Consider the following 14,469-nt stretch of genomic DNA (forward strand, 5'->3'; position numbering starts at 1 on the left):
CTACTGGGGATCAAGCCCGCAAACTGGGCATGTGCCCTTGATGGGACCCTGTAGTCCGCAGTCCGACACTCTCCACTGAGCCAAACCAGCTACGGCTGAGGTTTTTTGAAGTGTCATTATGGGATGATTATTTCATTTTCTTGGAAATATTTACCCTTTATAGTTTTTATTTATTTATTTATTTTAAATATATTTCTTTATTGATTTCAGAGAGGAAGGGAGAAGGGAGAGAGATAGAAACATCAATGATAAGAGAGAATCACCGATCGGCTGCCTCCTGCATGCCCCCTACTGGGGATTGAGCCCACAACCCAGGCATGTGCCCTTGGCCGTAATCAAACCTGGGACCCTGCAGTCCACTCTATCCACTGAGCCAAGCCGGCTAGGGCTACCCTTTATAGTTTTTAAAATAAAAATATTGAAGTGAGTCAAATAAAGCTTTGAGGAATTCATATGCTTGTGTAAAACTGTTTCCCCCCATAACTTAAAAAAACTATCTAATATCTTTCCAAAAGATTTAAAAATGTAAAAGATAAACTATATAAAAATGCATTTTATTTCTTTTTACCTGTTCACATTTATGCCCTACTTCTAATTTTTAAGTACTTTTGATAATTTCTGTAATTTGAATAGCAATGTTGAAATTATATTGGCTATATAATCATGATTTTAGGTGATTGAGACTTATTTATGATCTAGATCAGTGGTCGGCAAACTCATTAGTCAACAGAGCAGCAAACTGTGACCCGCGAGCCGCATGTGGCTCGAGAGCCACGGTTTGCCGACCACTGATCTAGATCATAGAGTTTTCAAGCCTTAATTTGTAGTTTGTGCTAAGCTATGTGATTTATTTATTCTTTGGTTTTTATAGTCTGAATTTTCAGATATTTAGGGATGCTGTCTGTAATTAGTGCTTGGGCTTCCTGAGGAACCTTATATCTCGGTGTTTCTTTCTTTCATTTTTAGACTCATGAAATGGCCACAGATGATAAGACTTCCCCAACATTGGACTCTGCCAATGACCTGCCTCGATCTCCGACTAGTCCCTCGCATCTCACACACTTTAAACCTTTGACTCCTGATCAGGACGAACCTCCTTTTAAATCAGCGTATAGTTCTTTTGTAAATCTCTTTCGATTTAACAAAGGTAAGACTTATTCTTAAGGATCAGAGAACCTACAATTTTGATTCTCTGAAATTCTCTTGTTCAGGTTTCATCTTGTGTCTTTGCAAGAGGGTAAATTATTAACAAGGAGAGAGCTTTAATCATAGGTCACAGATTTATTGCCTAAGAGAAAGCTAGAATTTTCACTGTAATATTATTATTTACTAGGGACCCAGTGCACGAATTCATGCACCTTGAAAGGAACTGTGGGCCTCGAGGCTGTGGTGGGCACAGGGGTGGGTCTCGGCCCATCCTCCATGCCCCCACCAGGCCCCTCCTGCCGCGGCCCCTAGTCCCCTGTCTGCTGGCAGCCTCACTCCTGCCACCGTTGCTCCCATGCGCTGATGGCGCTGGTCCCGCTTGCACTCACTGACAGCGCAGAGCGATTGGGGTTGGCGCCAGCAGTGAGTGTGAGTGGGGCCAGTGCTGTTAGCGGGTGCGAGCAGCGGCTGCTGTACTGATCACCCCTCAGGAGCAGGGGGAGGTGGAGAAGCCCTCAGGGGTGATTGGGGCCAGCAACTGCTGCTCACACCCGCTGACAGCGCCCAGCAATTGGGGCCATTGCCGGGTGCCAGCAGCGGGTGCAAGTGCGGCCATCACCAGGGGCGGGTGTGAGTGGTGGCTGCTGGCCCTGATCGCCCCTCAGGAGCAGGGGGAGGTGGAGAAGCCCTGAGGGGCGATTGGGGCCGGCAGCCACCGCTTGCACCCGCTGACAGCACCAAATGATATATATATATATGTATTAGAGGCCCGGTGCATGAAATTGTGCATGGGTGGGGTCTGGCCAGCCTGGCCAGTGGGAGGGGACATGGGCGGTTGGCTGGCCTGCCCTGCTGGTCGAGGGGACAATTTGCATATTAGCCTTTTATTATAAAGGATGATATACACTGAGTGGCCAGATTATTATGCATTCAGTGATCATAATAATCTGGCCACTCAGTGTATATATAGATTGGTAAGTGAATATCTGAATAAATGTTAAAAGAAGGTCCCTTTTTAAAGTGTTCCCTTCCCCCCTTTTTTTAAAAATTATCTTTCAACTTCTTAAGTTCACAGAATGGACTTTGTTCTTTTAGGGATTAATAGCCAAAATATTTTTAATTAAAGCAGTGAAACTGAAAGAATCAGCACCTGCGAAAAAAGTTCTTTGTTTTTCAAAAATGGAAACTATCTTGCCCTAATTGGTTTGGCTCAGTGGATAGAGCGTCGGCCTGTGGACTCAAGGGTCCCAGGTTCAATTCCAGTCAAGGCATGTACCTTGGTTGCGGGCACATACCCAGTGGGGATTGTGCAGGAGGCAGCTGATCGATATTTCTCTCTCATCGATGTTTCTAACTCTCAATCCCTCTCCCTTCCTCTCTGTAAAAAAACAATAAAATATACTTTAAAAAAAAGGAAACCATCTTAAGGCCCATTGTTGACTTAAACCCATTAGGTAAGGTGAAAATGTAATGCTATCAAATTAAAAGATACTTTTAAAGTGAACTCCTTTTATATATTATTTACTTGAAAGAAAAGTTAAGAAAACGGCCTACATTTTTTCTTTATATTTGGCTATATTATTTGAAGTGGATTAGAAAATAAACCCTTTTATTGTAAGGAATTTGGGGGGTTAATAGTTTAAGTAGAAATGTTAATAGTATTAACTGACTTTTATTAGTAGTCATGTTTAAAGCTCTGTAAAAAATGCTAGCCCATTTTTAATTTTTATTTTTTTAAAACCTACAGATTTATTTATTTATTTATTTTTTTGTTAATCCTCTCTAACAGATAAATGGATATCTTCCCATTTATCTGTTAGAGAGAGTGGAAGAGAGTGAAAGACAGAGAAACATTGATGTGAAAGAACCATCTCAATTGGTTACCTCCTGCACTTGCCCTGACTGGGCCAGGCTGGGGAGGAGCCTGCAACCAAGGTACATGCCCTTGACCAGAATTGAACCAGGGACCCTTCGGTCTGCAGGCCGACACTTTATCCACAGCCAAATTGGCTAGGGCCTAGCCCATTTTTTAGACAGTTTAGAAAAATAAACTATTGTTTAGAATAGTTTTAGATTTACAGAAAAATTGGGAAAATAGTACAGAGAGTTCTCATATACCTCACACCCAGTTTCTCTTACTATTAACATCTTACGTTAGTATGATACATTATTAAAATTAGTAAATGAACAATTATTCATACATTATTAATTAAAGAATGTATTTTACTCATATTTCTTCAGTTTTTGCCTAATGTCCTTTTTTTGTTCCCAGATTCCTTTCAGGAGACCACATTATATTTAGTCATCATAAGACAACAATCTTTTTAGTTAGCAAATGTTTATTGATCACCTACTATCTACTGGGTACTGTTTTAATAGCACAAGGGATCTGATCTATCCCATAAACAAAACAGACCCCCTCAAAAATCTATACCTCTGTGTGAAGCTTGCATTCTATTTTCTTTAATATGTTCAAGATATTTCTAATGAAAAGTGAAACAAACTGAAGATCACATATACCCAGGATGTGAATATTGCCCTGTAATTTTGCCACTTCTTTGGATTTTTAAAAAATCCTACTTTTTAATTATGCATGTAATACATATATACATTCCTTCCTGAGAGATTTCATCTATTTCCTTCTCTTTGCTGAACTCTGACGTTAGCTTTCCTTTGCTACAGAGAGAGCCGAAGGGGGCCAGAGTGAGCAGCAGTCTCTAAGTGGAAGTTGGACCAGCCCTCAGCTCCCTTCAAGAGCACAGTCTGTGAGGTCACCTACACCTTATAAAAAACAGCTTAATGAGGAACTCCAGCGGCGATCTTCAACAGTATTAGGTAAGACAGCGTTCTTACTTCATTCCTCTCTGTGCATTAGATTTTTCCACAATCATTGTTTCCCACGTTGTTTTTGACTTAACTTTTCTGCTGTTTGCAATAGTCAGTCAGGTACACTTCAGAATTAATGAAACTGTTGCCTAGATAGTGAAAGAGTTTGTAGATACCTAAAATAATTTCTTAAACATTTTATTAAACTTTAACTTAGGCTGGGCAGAAACCTCTGGACTGTTTTTGATTAATTACTCCCTTGGGTTTCAGCAGAGAACAGTTTGCCACATCCCCAGGAGAACACAGGTTAGTTTCAGCTTTGTGGATGAACCCTGCATCTGTTGGTGGGATGGCTAGTGTAATGTGATGTGCATGCCTCGGCTGCAGAACTCTGCCAACTCCATTAATGGGCTGCCACGGGCTCTGCCTTCTGTCTTTGGGGTGCAAACTGTCAGTGTGGCTGGATAAGCTGAGCTCCTCTTGCCTGTATGTTGTCCATCCTGGTCTACTCCATAGTCATCTCATTCATTTTCATGCTTTTCTGATGAGTATAGGCTGGGAATCAGTGCCTGAATTGAGAGGCTATAGATAAAGTGAGTTGTTTTATGCTTTATTTTTGTTGGATTATTAAACTCAGTGAAGTCGTTTGCCCAACTCAAGGTGACAGAAGAAAGGCAGTGAGAGGTGGCATAATAGAGGAGAAGGGGTGCAGCATTGGAAATCAAGTGTCTTTGAATGTCAGATCCTCGTCTTGTCTGCCAGCCTCCTTCATGAGATCCTCGAGTGAAATATAGGCAGGGGCAGGTAATGGTGGTTGTCAGGAGGATGTTTTATTGCTAATTGAGACTTGGTTTAGAACCTTCAGGTGGGACAGGTGGAGGGAGAGAAACCAAGCAGAAGAGTTTCTCTCTAAGGACTGGAACAGTGCTGGCTGCATCACCCCACATATTTCCCAGGCCAGAGAGCCTCAGCCTGGGTTACGGCAGCCATTTGGAAGGAACAATCAAGGTGGGAAGGGGGAAAGGGAGAATGGAGCTCGCCTTTACCTCAAGGAATGGAAGGGAAGAGACTTTCCCCACTTTAACCTCTAACTCAGTAAACTCTTCTTAGCTCTTGGAGCTGACCACGCAACACTCCTGTTCTTGTTGAGGTAGCACTTTTGACTAAAGCCTATGCTGAATTAAGATAGGATATCTTCATTTGTAAAATTGAGGAGTCGGACTAGAATCTAATCTTTTAGGGGTTACAAACGGACAGCCTACCAAATCTTGCTTTGGTGTTTTGATAAACTTGAATTTGAATACCAGTAGGTAGAGCCGGTAATGTCTGGTTTGCTGCAGTCTGCAGTCCCCACCATTCCTTTTGTTTTGTGCCAGGTGCACTTGATTCTTTTATTCTGCCTTACCTGCTAGAGCAGCGGTCGCCAACCTTTCGGACCTCACGGACCACCAGTTGGCGACCGCTGTGCTCGAGGCTCAGAAACCTGCGACTGTCTGACCAACCAAGTTCCTTTTCCTGTTAAAAGGCTGTCGTTCCACAATATACTAGCTCTGTGACCAAAGGAAAACCATTTCTTTTCTAATATTGGCTTTATAAGAGGTGCAGCTAAGATTGTTTACCTAATGGCAGAGTGCTAGACCAGATTTTCCCTCAGCGCTCTTTCATCTTCATCTGAGATCTCTGATTCTCTTGGTTTCAGGAACAGATCTGCTGTTCCTTTTCTAGTGGCAAATGCCTTTAGTACTCTCTTACACTCCTAACTAGCTAAATGCAAGGGACTTCACAATTAATTGTTTGTTGCCTGTGCATGAGAGCATAACCGTTACGATTCTAACACCTTCATCTGTCTCTTTTTAAACTAATAAATCATGGAGAGTTGCTTTATATTGTGATACTAAAAAAAAGTGATCATTCTAATACTTATACTTTTTTCCCCCCAAGAATCTTTTTTTAAAAAAATTATTTATTGATTTAAAGAGAGGAAGAGAGAGAAACATTGGTTTGCTATTCCATTCCGGCATTCATTGGTTGATTCTTGTATGTGCCCTGACTGAGAATTGAACCCGCAATGAACCCGCAACCTTAGCATATCGGGATAGCACTCTAATCAACTGAGCTACCCAGCCCAGGTTCAGACTCATACATTTTTTATTGTAGTAACAACACCAGTATCTGCTGAAATTAGGACATTATTATTTATAAAAAGAAAAAGTTTTCTAACATAGGTGCTGTTTAGCTAATTATTTCTGTATTTAAATTATCTAGGAAAATTCTTTGTCAATTTGGATTTATATATGGACCTTTCATTTATTGTAATCCTTTTCCTACTAACTCAAAGCACACCTAAAACAAATCAAGCAAATAAGTGAGTTAAAGAAAGATGTAGCATGGGTATTTTCCATCTTACTTTGTCAAGATTATTAGGTTAATAAGTTTAAATTAATAGGCATGTTCATTCTTTTTGTCAAGCCACCTCCATTTCATCCTTAGGTTTTATAGCTGCCAGAGCCAGGAGTAGTGATCTTGCTCTGAAATAAAAAGGAATAATGTGACAGCTTTAGGGGGCACACCCATCCTGGCCACAGTATGGAATTTGGACTTTGGTCATTGGTAGGCCTGGCGCTGGTAGTGCTATTTTAAGTGTAAGTGTAAGTGGTGCCCTCCAGTTTGGAGCTGTAGAGGCAGGGAGGTAGCAGAAAGGTTGGCATCGGCATTCCAGTAATCCTTTGGCAGTTTTAATCTGCTTGGACACTGGTGAAGGAAAGTCTATGGGTAAATGACCATCCTGGATGTTCTGAAGTCTGTCAGGCTCTTTGGAATTGGGCTATTCAATTCCTTTCTGAGCATCTGCTGTGAGACTTTGGATACGTGGTCTGCAGACTGAACTGAACTGCTCAACCCTGTTGCTGTGTGGTGGTTGTTTTTAAATAATTTAAAAAATATTTTTATTGATTTCAGAGAGGAAGGGAGAGGGGAAAGAGAGAAACATCAATGATGGGAGAGAATCACTGATCGGCTGCCTCTTGCACACACCCCACTGGGGATCGAGCCCGCAACCTGGGCATGTGCCCTGACCAGGAATCGAACCCTGACCTCCAGTTTCATAGGTCAACACTCAATCACTGAGCCGTGCTGGCTGGGCTGTTGCTGTTTAACTGTAGAGACTAAGCTAGGTTAACTCACTGGGATTGCTTTTTCTTCTGCTAAATATCTAGCTGGTGTTTACTATGGCTTGGGACCAAAGGGCCCAAGAAATCACTAATGAATTTTGGGCCATGTCAGCAAGTCTCCCATCCCAGGCCTCAAAACCACCAGTGTTCTCAGACAGTGCTTATCTTAAGTAGCCTTACTTGCTTGTGAAGTAGTGTTTTACATAGTAATATAAAAACACGGTTGAAAGAAACGCTTTGAATGCCTCTTACCTTTATAAAGACTAGTTTTAACTCAATCCATATCACTGGCTGTGAGAACATAAGTGTATACTAACTAGAGGCCCGATGCATGAAATTCGTGTGAGAGTAGGCCTTCCTTCCCCCGGCTGCTGGCAACAGCTTCCCTCTGGCAGCCGGGACCCGGGCTTCCCTCCAGCTGCTAGCAGGCATCCCTCGCAGCCCCGGCCTTCATCAGGAAGGTCCTCCGGTCTAATTAGCATATTACGCTTTTATTATTATAGATAATATGAGGCACTGCGCATCACATATATTCCTTGTTTTGCATAGATACTGAAGACTATTTACAAGGTTCTTTTTATTTTTTTGGTTAATCTGACTCAGAAACAAGAAGGAAAGCGGAACCTACCTTTGGAGGTCATGACCCTCGTACAGCCGTTCAGCTTCGAAGCCTCAGCACAGTATTAAAACGCCTCAAGGAAATCATGGAGGGGAAAAGCCAGGTACAGTCTAAGGGCTTTAGAAGATTACTTATTAAGCCCTTATATGGGTTCATGCCATACTCACTGAAAATGGCATAATGTCCTTAAAATCCAGTTCAGTTAGTACTTAATTTTAATCGATTACTTTCCCCTCTTTATAGTTAGATGTTCTTTTGTGTTGTGTTCACAAAACAAAAACAGCTTTATTATTAGTGTGAAGTTTAGGGGTCAAGCTCCTTTTTTCCCCTTATTGCTGTCCAGTGGGACCCAGCATCATGTTTGAAAAGACCATCCTTCACTGAATGCATTATAAATCTTGTCAAGTCCATGTATATATGTGTGAGGATGTGCTAGGCTCTCTTTTCTGCTCCATAGCTTCCTTTTTTTCTATTCTTGAACTAATACTCTAAAATTATGTAGCTTCAGAAAAAGTCTGATGGCTGGTCACGTAAGTCCTTCAGTTTTGTTCAAGAGTGCCATGGTCAGTTTGGCTCTTTCCATTTCCATATGAATAGCTTTTCAATTTCTGCAGAAGAAGCTGTATAAAATTTGGGTTAGCATTGCATTTGCTATTGAATCTTCATCAGTATTTTCAAGAAGCCTTCACATATTTTGTTACAGGATAGTGACCTGAAGCAATACTGGATGCCAGATAGCCAATGTAAGGAGTGCTATGACTGTAGTGAGAAGTTTACAACCTTTAGGCGCAGACACCATTGCCGACTGTGTGGGCAGATATTCTGCAGTCGTTGCTGTAATCAAGAAATCCCGGGAAAATTTATGGGCTATACAGGTAAATGCATTTTATTGACAGTTTTACAACTTTAAACATTCATAAGTATAAAATAGTTATAATACAGACTGATATTAAGCTAATTTTTATTTTAATGTGTGAGCCATGGAGAACACAGAGGTCAGAGAGACACAGCTTTGCTTTTAAAGGCTTCATAGTTGAATAACAAAGTAGATGGGGATGTTTATAAATAAGTAGAGTAACAGACAGGGTATCATAGATGCTATCAAAAAACCCTAGGGGCATTAACATTTATTACACAAGCTGGTTAGAGAAGGTTACTTACGAGTTTATATTACTGTGAGAGTTTTCATTTTACAAAATACAGATTTTCTTTGAGCATATGACTGTGCTTTAGTAAATTGCATCTCTCATTCTTTCATAAGTTTTAGCAATGCAGAAGTTTTAATTGTTGAAGCAGAAAAAAACTAAACAATGGTGTGTGGATTTATACAGTGATTTTTGAAAGTGGAAAGTGGGCAGACGGTACCCAAATGAAAACACTCTAAGCATCTCATGTTATTTTTATTATCATGCAGATTTTTCTTTTGGCTTTATTTACTTCTTTTTTCACCTAAACTGCTACAGAGCTTTAGACCGGAATTATCTTTCATCCAGATTATGGCTATAGCCTTTAAAAAGATTTTTTTACCATTAGTTTTTTTCTACCTGTAATTCACTTTACATACTCTAGCTGGTATTCTTAATTAAATTAAATGCTAATTTGACCATGTCAGGGTATTCCCCTGCCTAAAACTCTGTCAGAAATCCCATTACCCTTAGGATAAAATCCTGTCATCTTAATATGGTTTGTGTGTTAATTTTCTAGGACTGTCGTAACAAAATATTACAAACTAAGCAAAATTTTAATTTTGCTTAAAATACATGCATAATTTAATAAAACTGACTATTATATTAGTAGTCTTAAAATGAAAAAAAATAAAATGAAACAAATAAATTATACTTGGTAATAATTATGGTAAAAGTTGACTAAGAAATCTTTTTGTTCTATCGTAGCACTTTTCTAATGTTAATGCTAAAAACTTAAGGTTGAATTATTAAATAACATGTTACTTGTAAAGTTTAATTATCTCACCTCCTTTTTTAGTGTACTAAAATATAGAATAACACAAACAATTGTTACAGAAAAGCAGTAGAAATGAAAACTTATATTTGGGCAGAACTGTACCCTAAATGAAATTACAACATTTAAAAGTATTAAATAACCTAGTAGTTTGTCCTCCCAAGAATATTTTATTTCCATTCTAACTTGCACTATAAGAATTTTCTTAACAATCCCCCTTCCCCATATTTCCTATTATTTGTTTTAAAACAATACCCCCTTGTGGAGGCTACTCTTCAGGGCTTCACAATAGAGACCCAAGTAACAATTGTTTCTTCCTTACTTTTTGCCTATGGAAAATATGTTGTTTCCATTTGTGTTGGTTTATGTACTTTATTTAAATTTTCTTTTCTTGAACCTTCTGTCACTCATTTTACTTTTTGAACCTTGAAAAATACTTTTAATCAGAATTTTCTATCTACTATTGTTGAGTGATATTTTCTTAACTTGTTATAAATACTTGAGGTAATTTGTATACTTGAATGAATTTATCATGATGATGGTTTTTAAAGTATGTAACTGAGCTAACAGAATTATTTTACTTTGTTAAGAATATTTTTTGCCCCCTAGCTGGTTTGGCTCAATGGATAGAGCGTCAGCCTGCAGACTGAAGGGTCCCCGGTTCGATACCGGCCAAGGGCACATGCCTGGGTTGCGGGCTCGGTCCCCAGTAGGGTGCGTGCAGGGGCAGCCAATCAATGATTCTCTCTCATCATTGATGTTTCTATCTCTCTCTCCCTCTCCCTTTCTCTCTAAAATCAATAAAATATATTTAAAAAAAATATTTTTTGGCCCTGACCGGTTTGGCTCAGTGGATAGAGCGTTGGCCTGCGGACTCAAGGGTCCCAGGTTCGATTCCAGTCAAGGGCCATGTACCTTGGTTGCGGGCACATACCCAGTGGGGAGTGTGTGGGAGGCAGCTGATTAATGTTTCTCTCTCGTCGATGTTTCTAACTCTATCCCTCTCCCTTCCTCTCTGTAAAAAATCAATAAAATATATTAAAAAAAATAAAAGAATATTTTTTGGTCCTTACTTGAAGACATTTCCCTTTTATTAGATTAACTATTGACCTAAAGGTTTAATACATCTGTTAAGTAATACATTGTTGTTACCTTTTACTTGATTTTTTCTTTTTCCTTTCTAGGGGACCTCCGAGCTTGCACATACTGTAGAAAAATAGCCTTAAGTTATGCGCACTCCACGGACAGTAATTCCATTGGGGAAGACTTGAGTGCTCTTTCAGATTCTGCTTCCTCATTGTCTGTACTTGATCCTGGTGAGCCCCGAACACCTGTTGGGAGTAGAAAAGCCAGTCGCAACATATTTTTAGAGGATGATTTTGCCTGGCAAAGGTACTGTCGCTAAAATATAATTTTATATTTGAGAAATAGTGATAGTCTTGTGCCCTGTGGTGCTTTTAGTTAACATTTACCTTCTTTGAATTGTTAACTAAAAGCACTTTGGATTGTTTCCTGCATATTACCATTTTATCCTTTTTGTTTGGCTTGTCTCCAGAAGGATCACAGAAGGTGTTTATGGCCAGTGATTATAATGACTAATTAAAATGTCAAGAGGAGAGATTTTATATCTTCCTCATTCACTGTTCTGTCCCTGACACCAAGAACAGTATGAGACCTATGTATGATCTAGATCAGTGGTCGGCAAACAGCGGCTCGGGAGCCACATGCGGCTCTTTGGCCCCTTGAGTGTGGCTCTTCCACAAAATACCACTTACCCTAATTAAGTTAATAAGAATGTACCTACCTATATAGTTTAAGTTTAAAAATTTGGCTCTCAAAAGAAATTTCAATCATTGTACTGTTGATATTTGGCTCTGTTGACTAATGAGTTTGCCGACCACTGATCTAGATAATATTTGTTGAATAGACAATAGAAGTTTAGATCAATAATTTCTATTGTAGTCTTCTAATGAGAATGTTCATAAGATTTATAGTCATAATATTTCAAATGAAATTACATTATTTTCCTTCCTAGGGAACAGTTCATGTTTTTCCATCTGTCTAAATACGCTACACTGCCTGGTAGTGGAGGAAGTTACCAACTTTTTCTTGGAAGTTATCTGGAATTGTTTGAATTAGAATGCTAGATTTATCAGTTTCTGATTGTTTTCTTTAGCTAAATTGTTTTCTTTTGCATAATACCAATGTGACCATGTTAAAGAGCTTAGAGTTTTAACTAATATCTTTCTGATTAGTGATTATTATATTGATTGTCCCTTAAGGGAGTGAGGAATTAGTATGTAACCAATGAATTTGAACAGTGGTCAACATGAATGAATTATAGCTACATTCCACATATCTGAACCTCAGGGACATAATGTAGAGTAGAAAAGAAAGTCACATTTATATCCAGTAATTATTCTCTTTACATAATGTTAAAAAATATACAGAATAAGCACACAGTCTAGGGATACCAACAATGGTTAACTTAAAGAAAAGGAAGACTGATAAATAGAACATTTACAGTGGTAGTTTCATTGAAGGCAGGGAGGGGGCGGCATTGGGTAGGAAAACACAAGCACTTGAAAGTCAGTGGTAACGTTCTCTTAAATTGCTCCATGGTGCATTGGTGTTTGTGGCATCATGATTTTTCTTAATACATATGTATTTAATACTAGTAGCCCTGCGCACGAATCCGTGTGCCAGGAGCTCTCTGCTGCCCTCCTTTGGCTCTCCGCCTGCTGCCTCGCCCTCCTGTAGCTCCCCGTCCCCTTCTCCCCCCTCGTAGCTTGCTGCCCTGCCCCCTCCTGTAGCTTTTTGCCCACAGGGGTAATGGATAATTAGCATATTCCTCTCTTATTATATAGGATTTGTTGATTTCAGAGAGGAAGGGAGAGGGAGAGAGAAATAGAAACATCAATGATGAGAGAGAATCATTGATTGGCTGCCTCCTGCACACCCCACACTGGGGATCGAACCTGCAACCCGGGCATGTGCCCTGACCGGGAATCGAACTGTGACCTTCGGGTTCATAGGTTAATGCTCAGCCAGAGTCACGCTAGCTGGGCCATCATGATTCTTTATATGTTTCATGTGCTTTATAAATTTTAAAGATCAATTCTACATTTAATAAAACAAAGCATAGGAATTCTTTAGTTCTTGCTTACTTTAGTTATAATGTCTTTTAGTTGTACCTGGCCCTGTTGTGTGAACCCAGAATTAGCAAAGCAATTTAATAAACCAGGTTTGAAAGCATCCTGAGAGATGTAGGATAGATGTTAAAGGTGGGATAATTTTAGGTTTTGTGCTCATTGTTAATGGTCACTCTTTTTTAGTATCATATCTCTGCGGTAGACACTACTTTCTCCTCTTGACAGATGTAGATGCTGAGGTTCAGAGAGATGACGCAGTGTACCCAAGGTCACACAGCTAGTAAGAGGTAGAGCCTGCACTTGGACCTAGGTTTGTCTGGCTCTGGAGTGCTATTCCAGTGGGTAATGGCGACTGAGAATAAAATATTTGAGCTCAGGATTTCCCCCCTAAGTCACTTCAGCATTGTATTATTCATGTGAGAAGGAGTTTTCTAAGTAGCTAGCCAACCAATTTATTATTTTAATGGCATTCCATATACTTAATACATTCTATTATCAGTCTTTTGGCATTTGATATACTTATGATAAAAACCATTCTCTTCCCACTTTAATTAAAGGAAGGAAACAAAAAATGGCCCATAATCTCATTATTTCAGTGGAAAACAATCTGTTTTTCAGTGTTGAAGCATTTCATAGAAATTGGATTAGTCTGTTACTGTCCCAAATCATCTCAAGTTTTTCCTTTTTTATTTATAGTTTGATTCATCCAGACTCCTCAAATACTTCTCTTTCAACAAGACTTGTATCTGTGCAAGAGGATGCTGGGAAATCTCCTGCTCGAAATAGGTAAGCTGCCAAGTGAAAACGCTGTATTCTGTGTCTGGTTTTCCTTCTTTTCATAGTAATGAGAAGAACAAACAGAAAAAAATGGGCAGGGTTGATTGCTACACACTTTCTTAGCTCTAAAATCTGAATTAAACTATCATTTCCTTTTTGCTAGTCAGCTCTCACTGTCTGAGTGGCTTATTTCTACCGTTTTCCACTGGCTTCATATCTTGGAACCAGTACCCTCCTCTTCTAGCTGGTGCAGTAATCCAGACAAGAGAACAGAAGTAGTGGGCGAGGCTGGTCATATTCTAGATATACTTTGATTGTGGTGCTAACAGGACTTACTAAACAATTGGAGGTAAAAGATGACTCAGGTTATTGGCCTGAGTGGTTGGGAAGATGGAATTGTCACTTATTGAGATGGGGAAGACTTGGAGGAACAGTTTGGTTTTAGACATGCTGAATTTGAGATCCCTTCTAGACATCCATGTGAGATAGTTCAGGAGAGAGCTGCAAGCTGGAGATATAAACTTGGGTGTTGGCTTCATGTGGATGGTATTTAAAGCAATGAACCAGGATCGAGATCATCAAGAGAGTGAGTGTGGAAAGGGAAGAAATAAGGACCAAAGACTGAGGTTGGGGAAGTAAAGAGGGACTAGCAAAGGAGCCTGAGAAGGAGAGAGCAGTGATGATGTGAGGAAACCCTGGAAGTGTGTTATTGTCTTAGTAGCGAAGTGAAGACAGTTTTTCAAGGAGGGGGTTATCCTGCTACTATATCTGGTGAGACGAGGAGTGAAATATGCCCATTGGATTTAACAATAATGTGCTG

The 14,469-nt window shown here is 39.7% G+C and overlaps 1 protein-coding gene across 5 annotated transcripts in view; it reads left to right on the top strand.

The window, feature by feature from the left end:
* Nucleotides 1-14,469, top strand: part of PIKFYVE (phosphoinositide kinase, FYVE-type zinc finger containing) — a gene marked incomplete at its 3' end in the record, with an annotated part of 77,057 nt that overhangs the window by 4,377 nt on the left and 58,211 nt on the right. For 4 of the 5 annotated variants that reach the window (XR_013960595.1, XM_080668042.1, XM_080668044.1 and 1 more), the window contains exons 2-8: nt 967-1,147; nt 3,829-3,981; nt 4,243-4,278; nt 7,746-7,864; nt 8,465-8,636; nt 10,905-11,112; nt 13,569-13,658. Coding sequence is in view for 4 of the 5 variants with exons in the window: in XM_080668042.1 (XP_080524168.1) it covers nt 976-1,147; nt 3,829-3,981; nt 4,243-4,278; nt 7,746-7,864; nt 8,465-8,636; nt 10,905-11,112; nt 13,569-13,658 (950 nt within the window). The remainder of the gene's footprint in view (nt 1-966; nt 1,148-3,828; nt 3,982-4,242; nt 4,279-7,745; nt 7,865-8,464; nt 8,637-10,904; nt 11,113-13,568; nt 13,659-14,469) is intronic. The other variant, XM_080668043.1, reaches the window with a different exon arrangement.

This window comes from Plecotus auritus (genome assembly GCF_963455305.1).
Source record: "Plecotus auritus genome assembly, chromosome: 5".
Lineage (NCBI taxonomy): Eukaryota > Metazoa > Chordata > Mammalia > Chiroptera > Vespertilionidae > Plecotus > Plecotus auritus.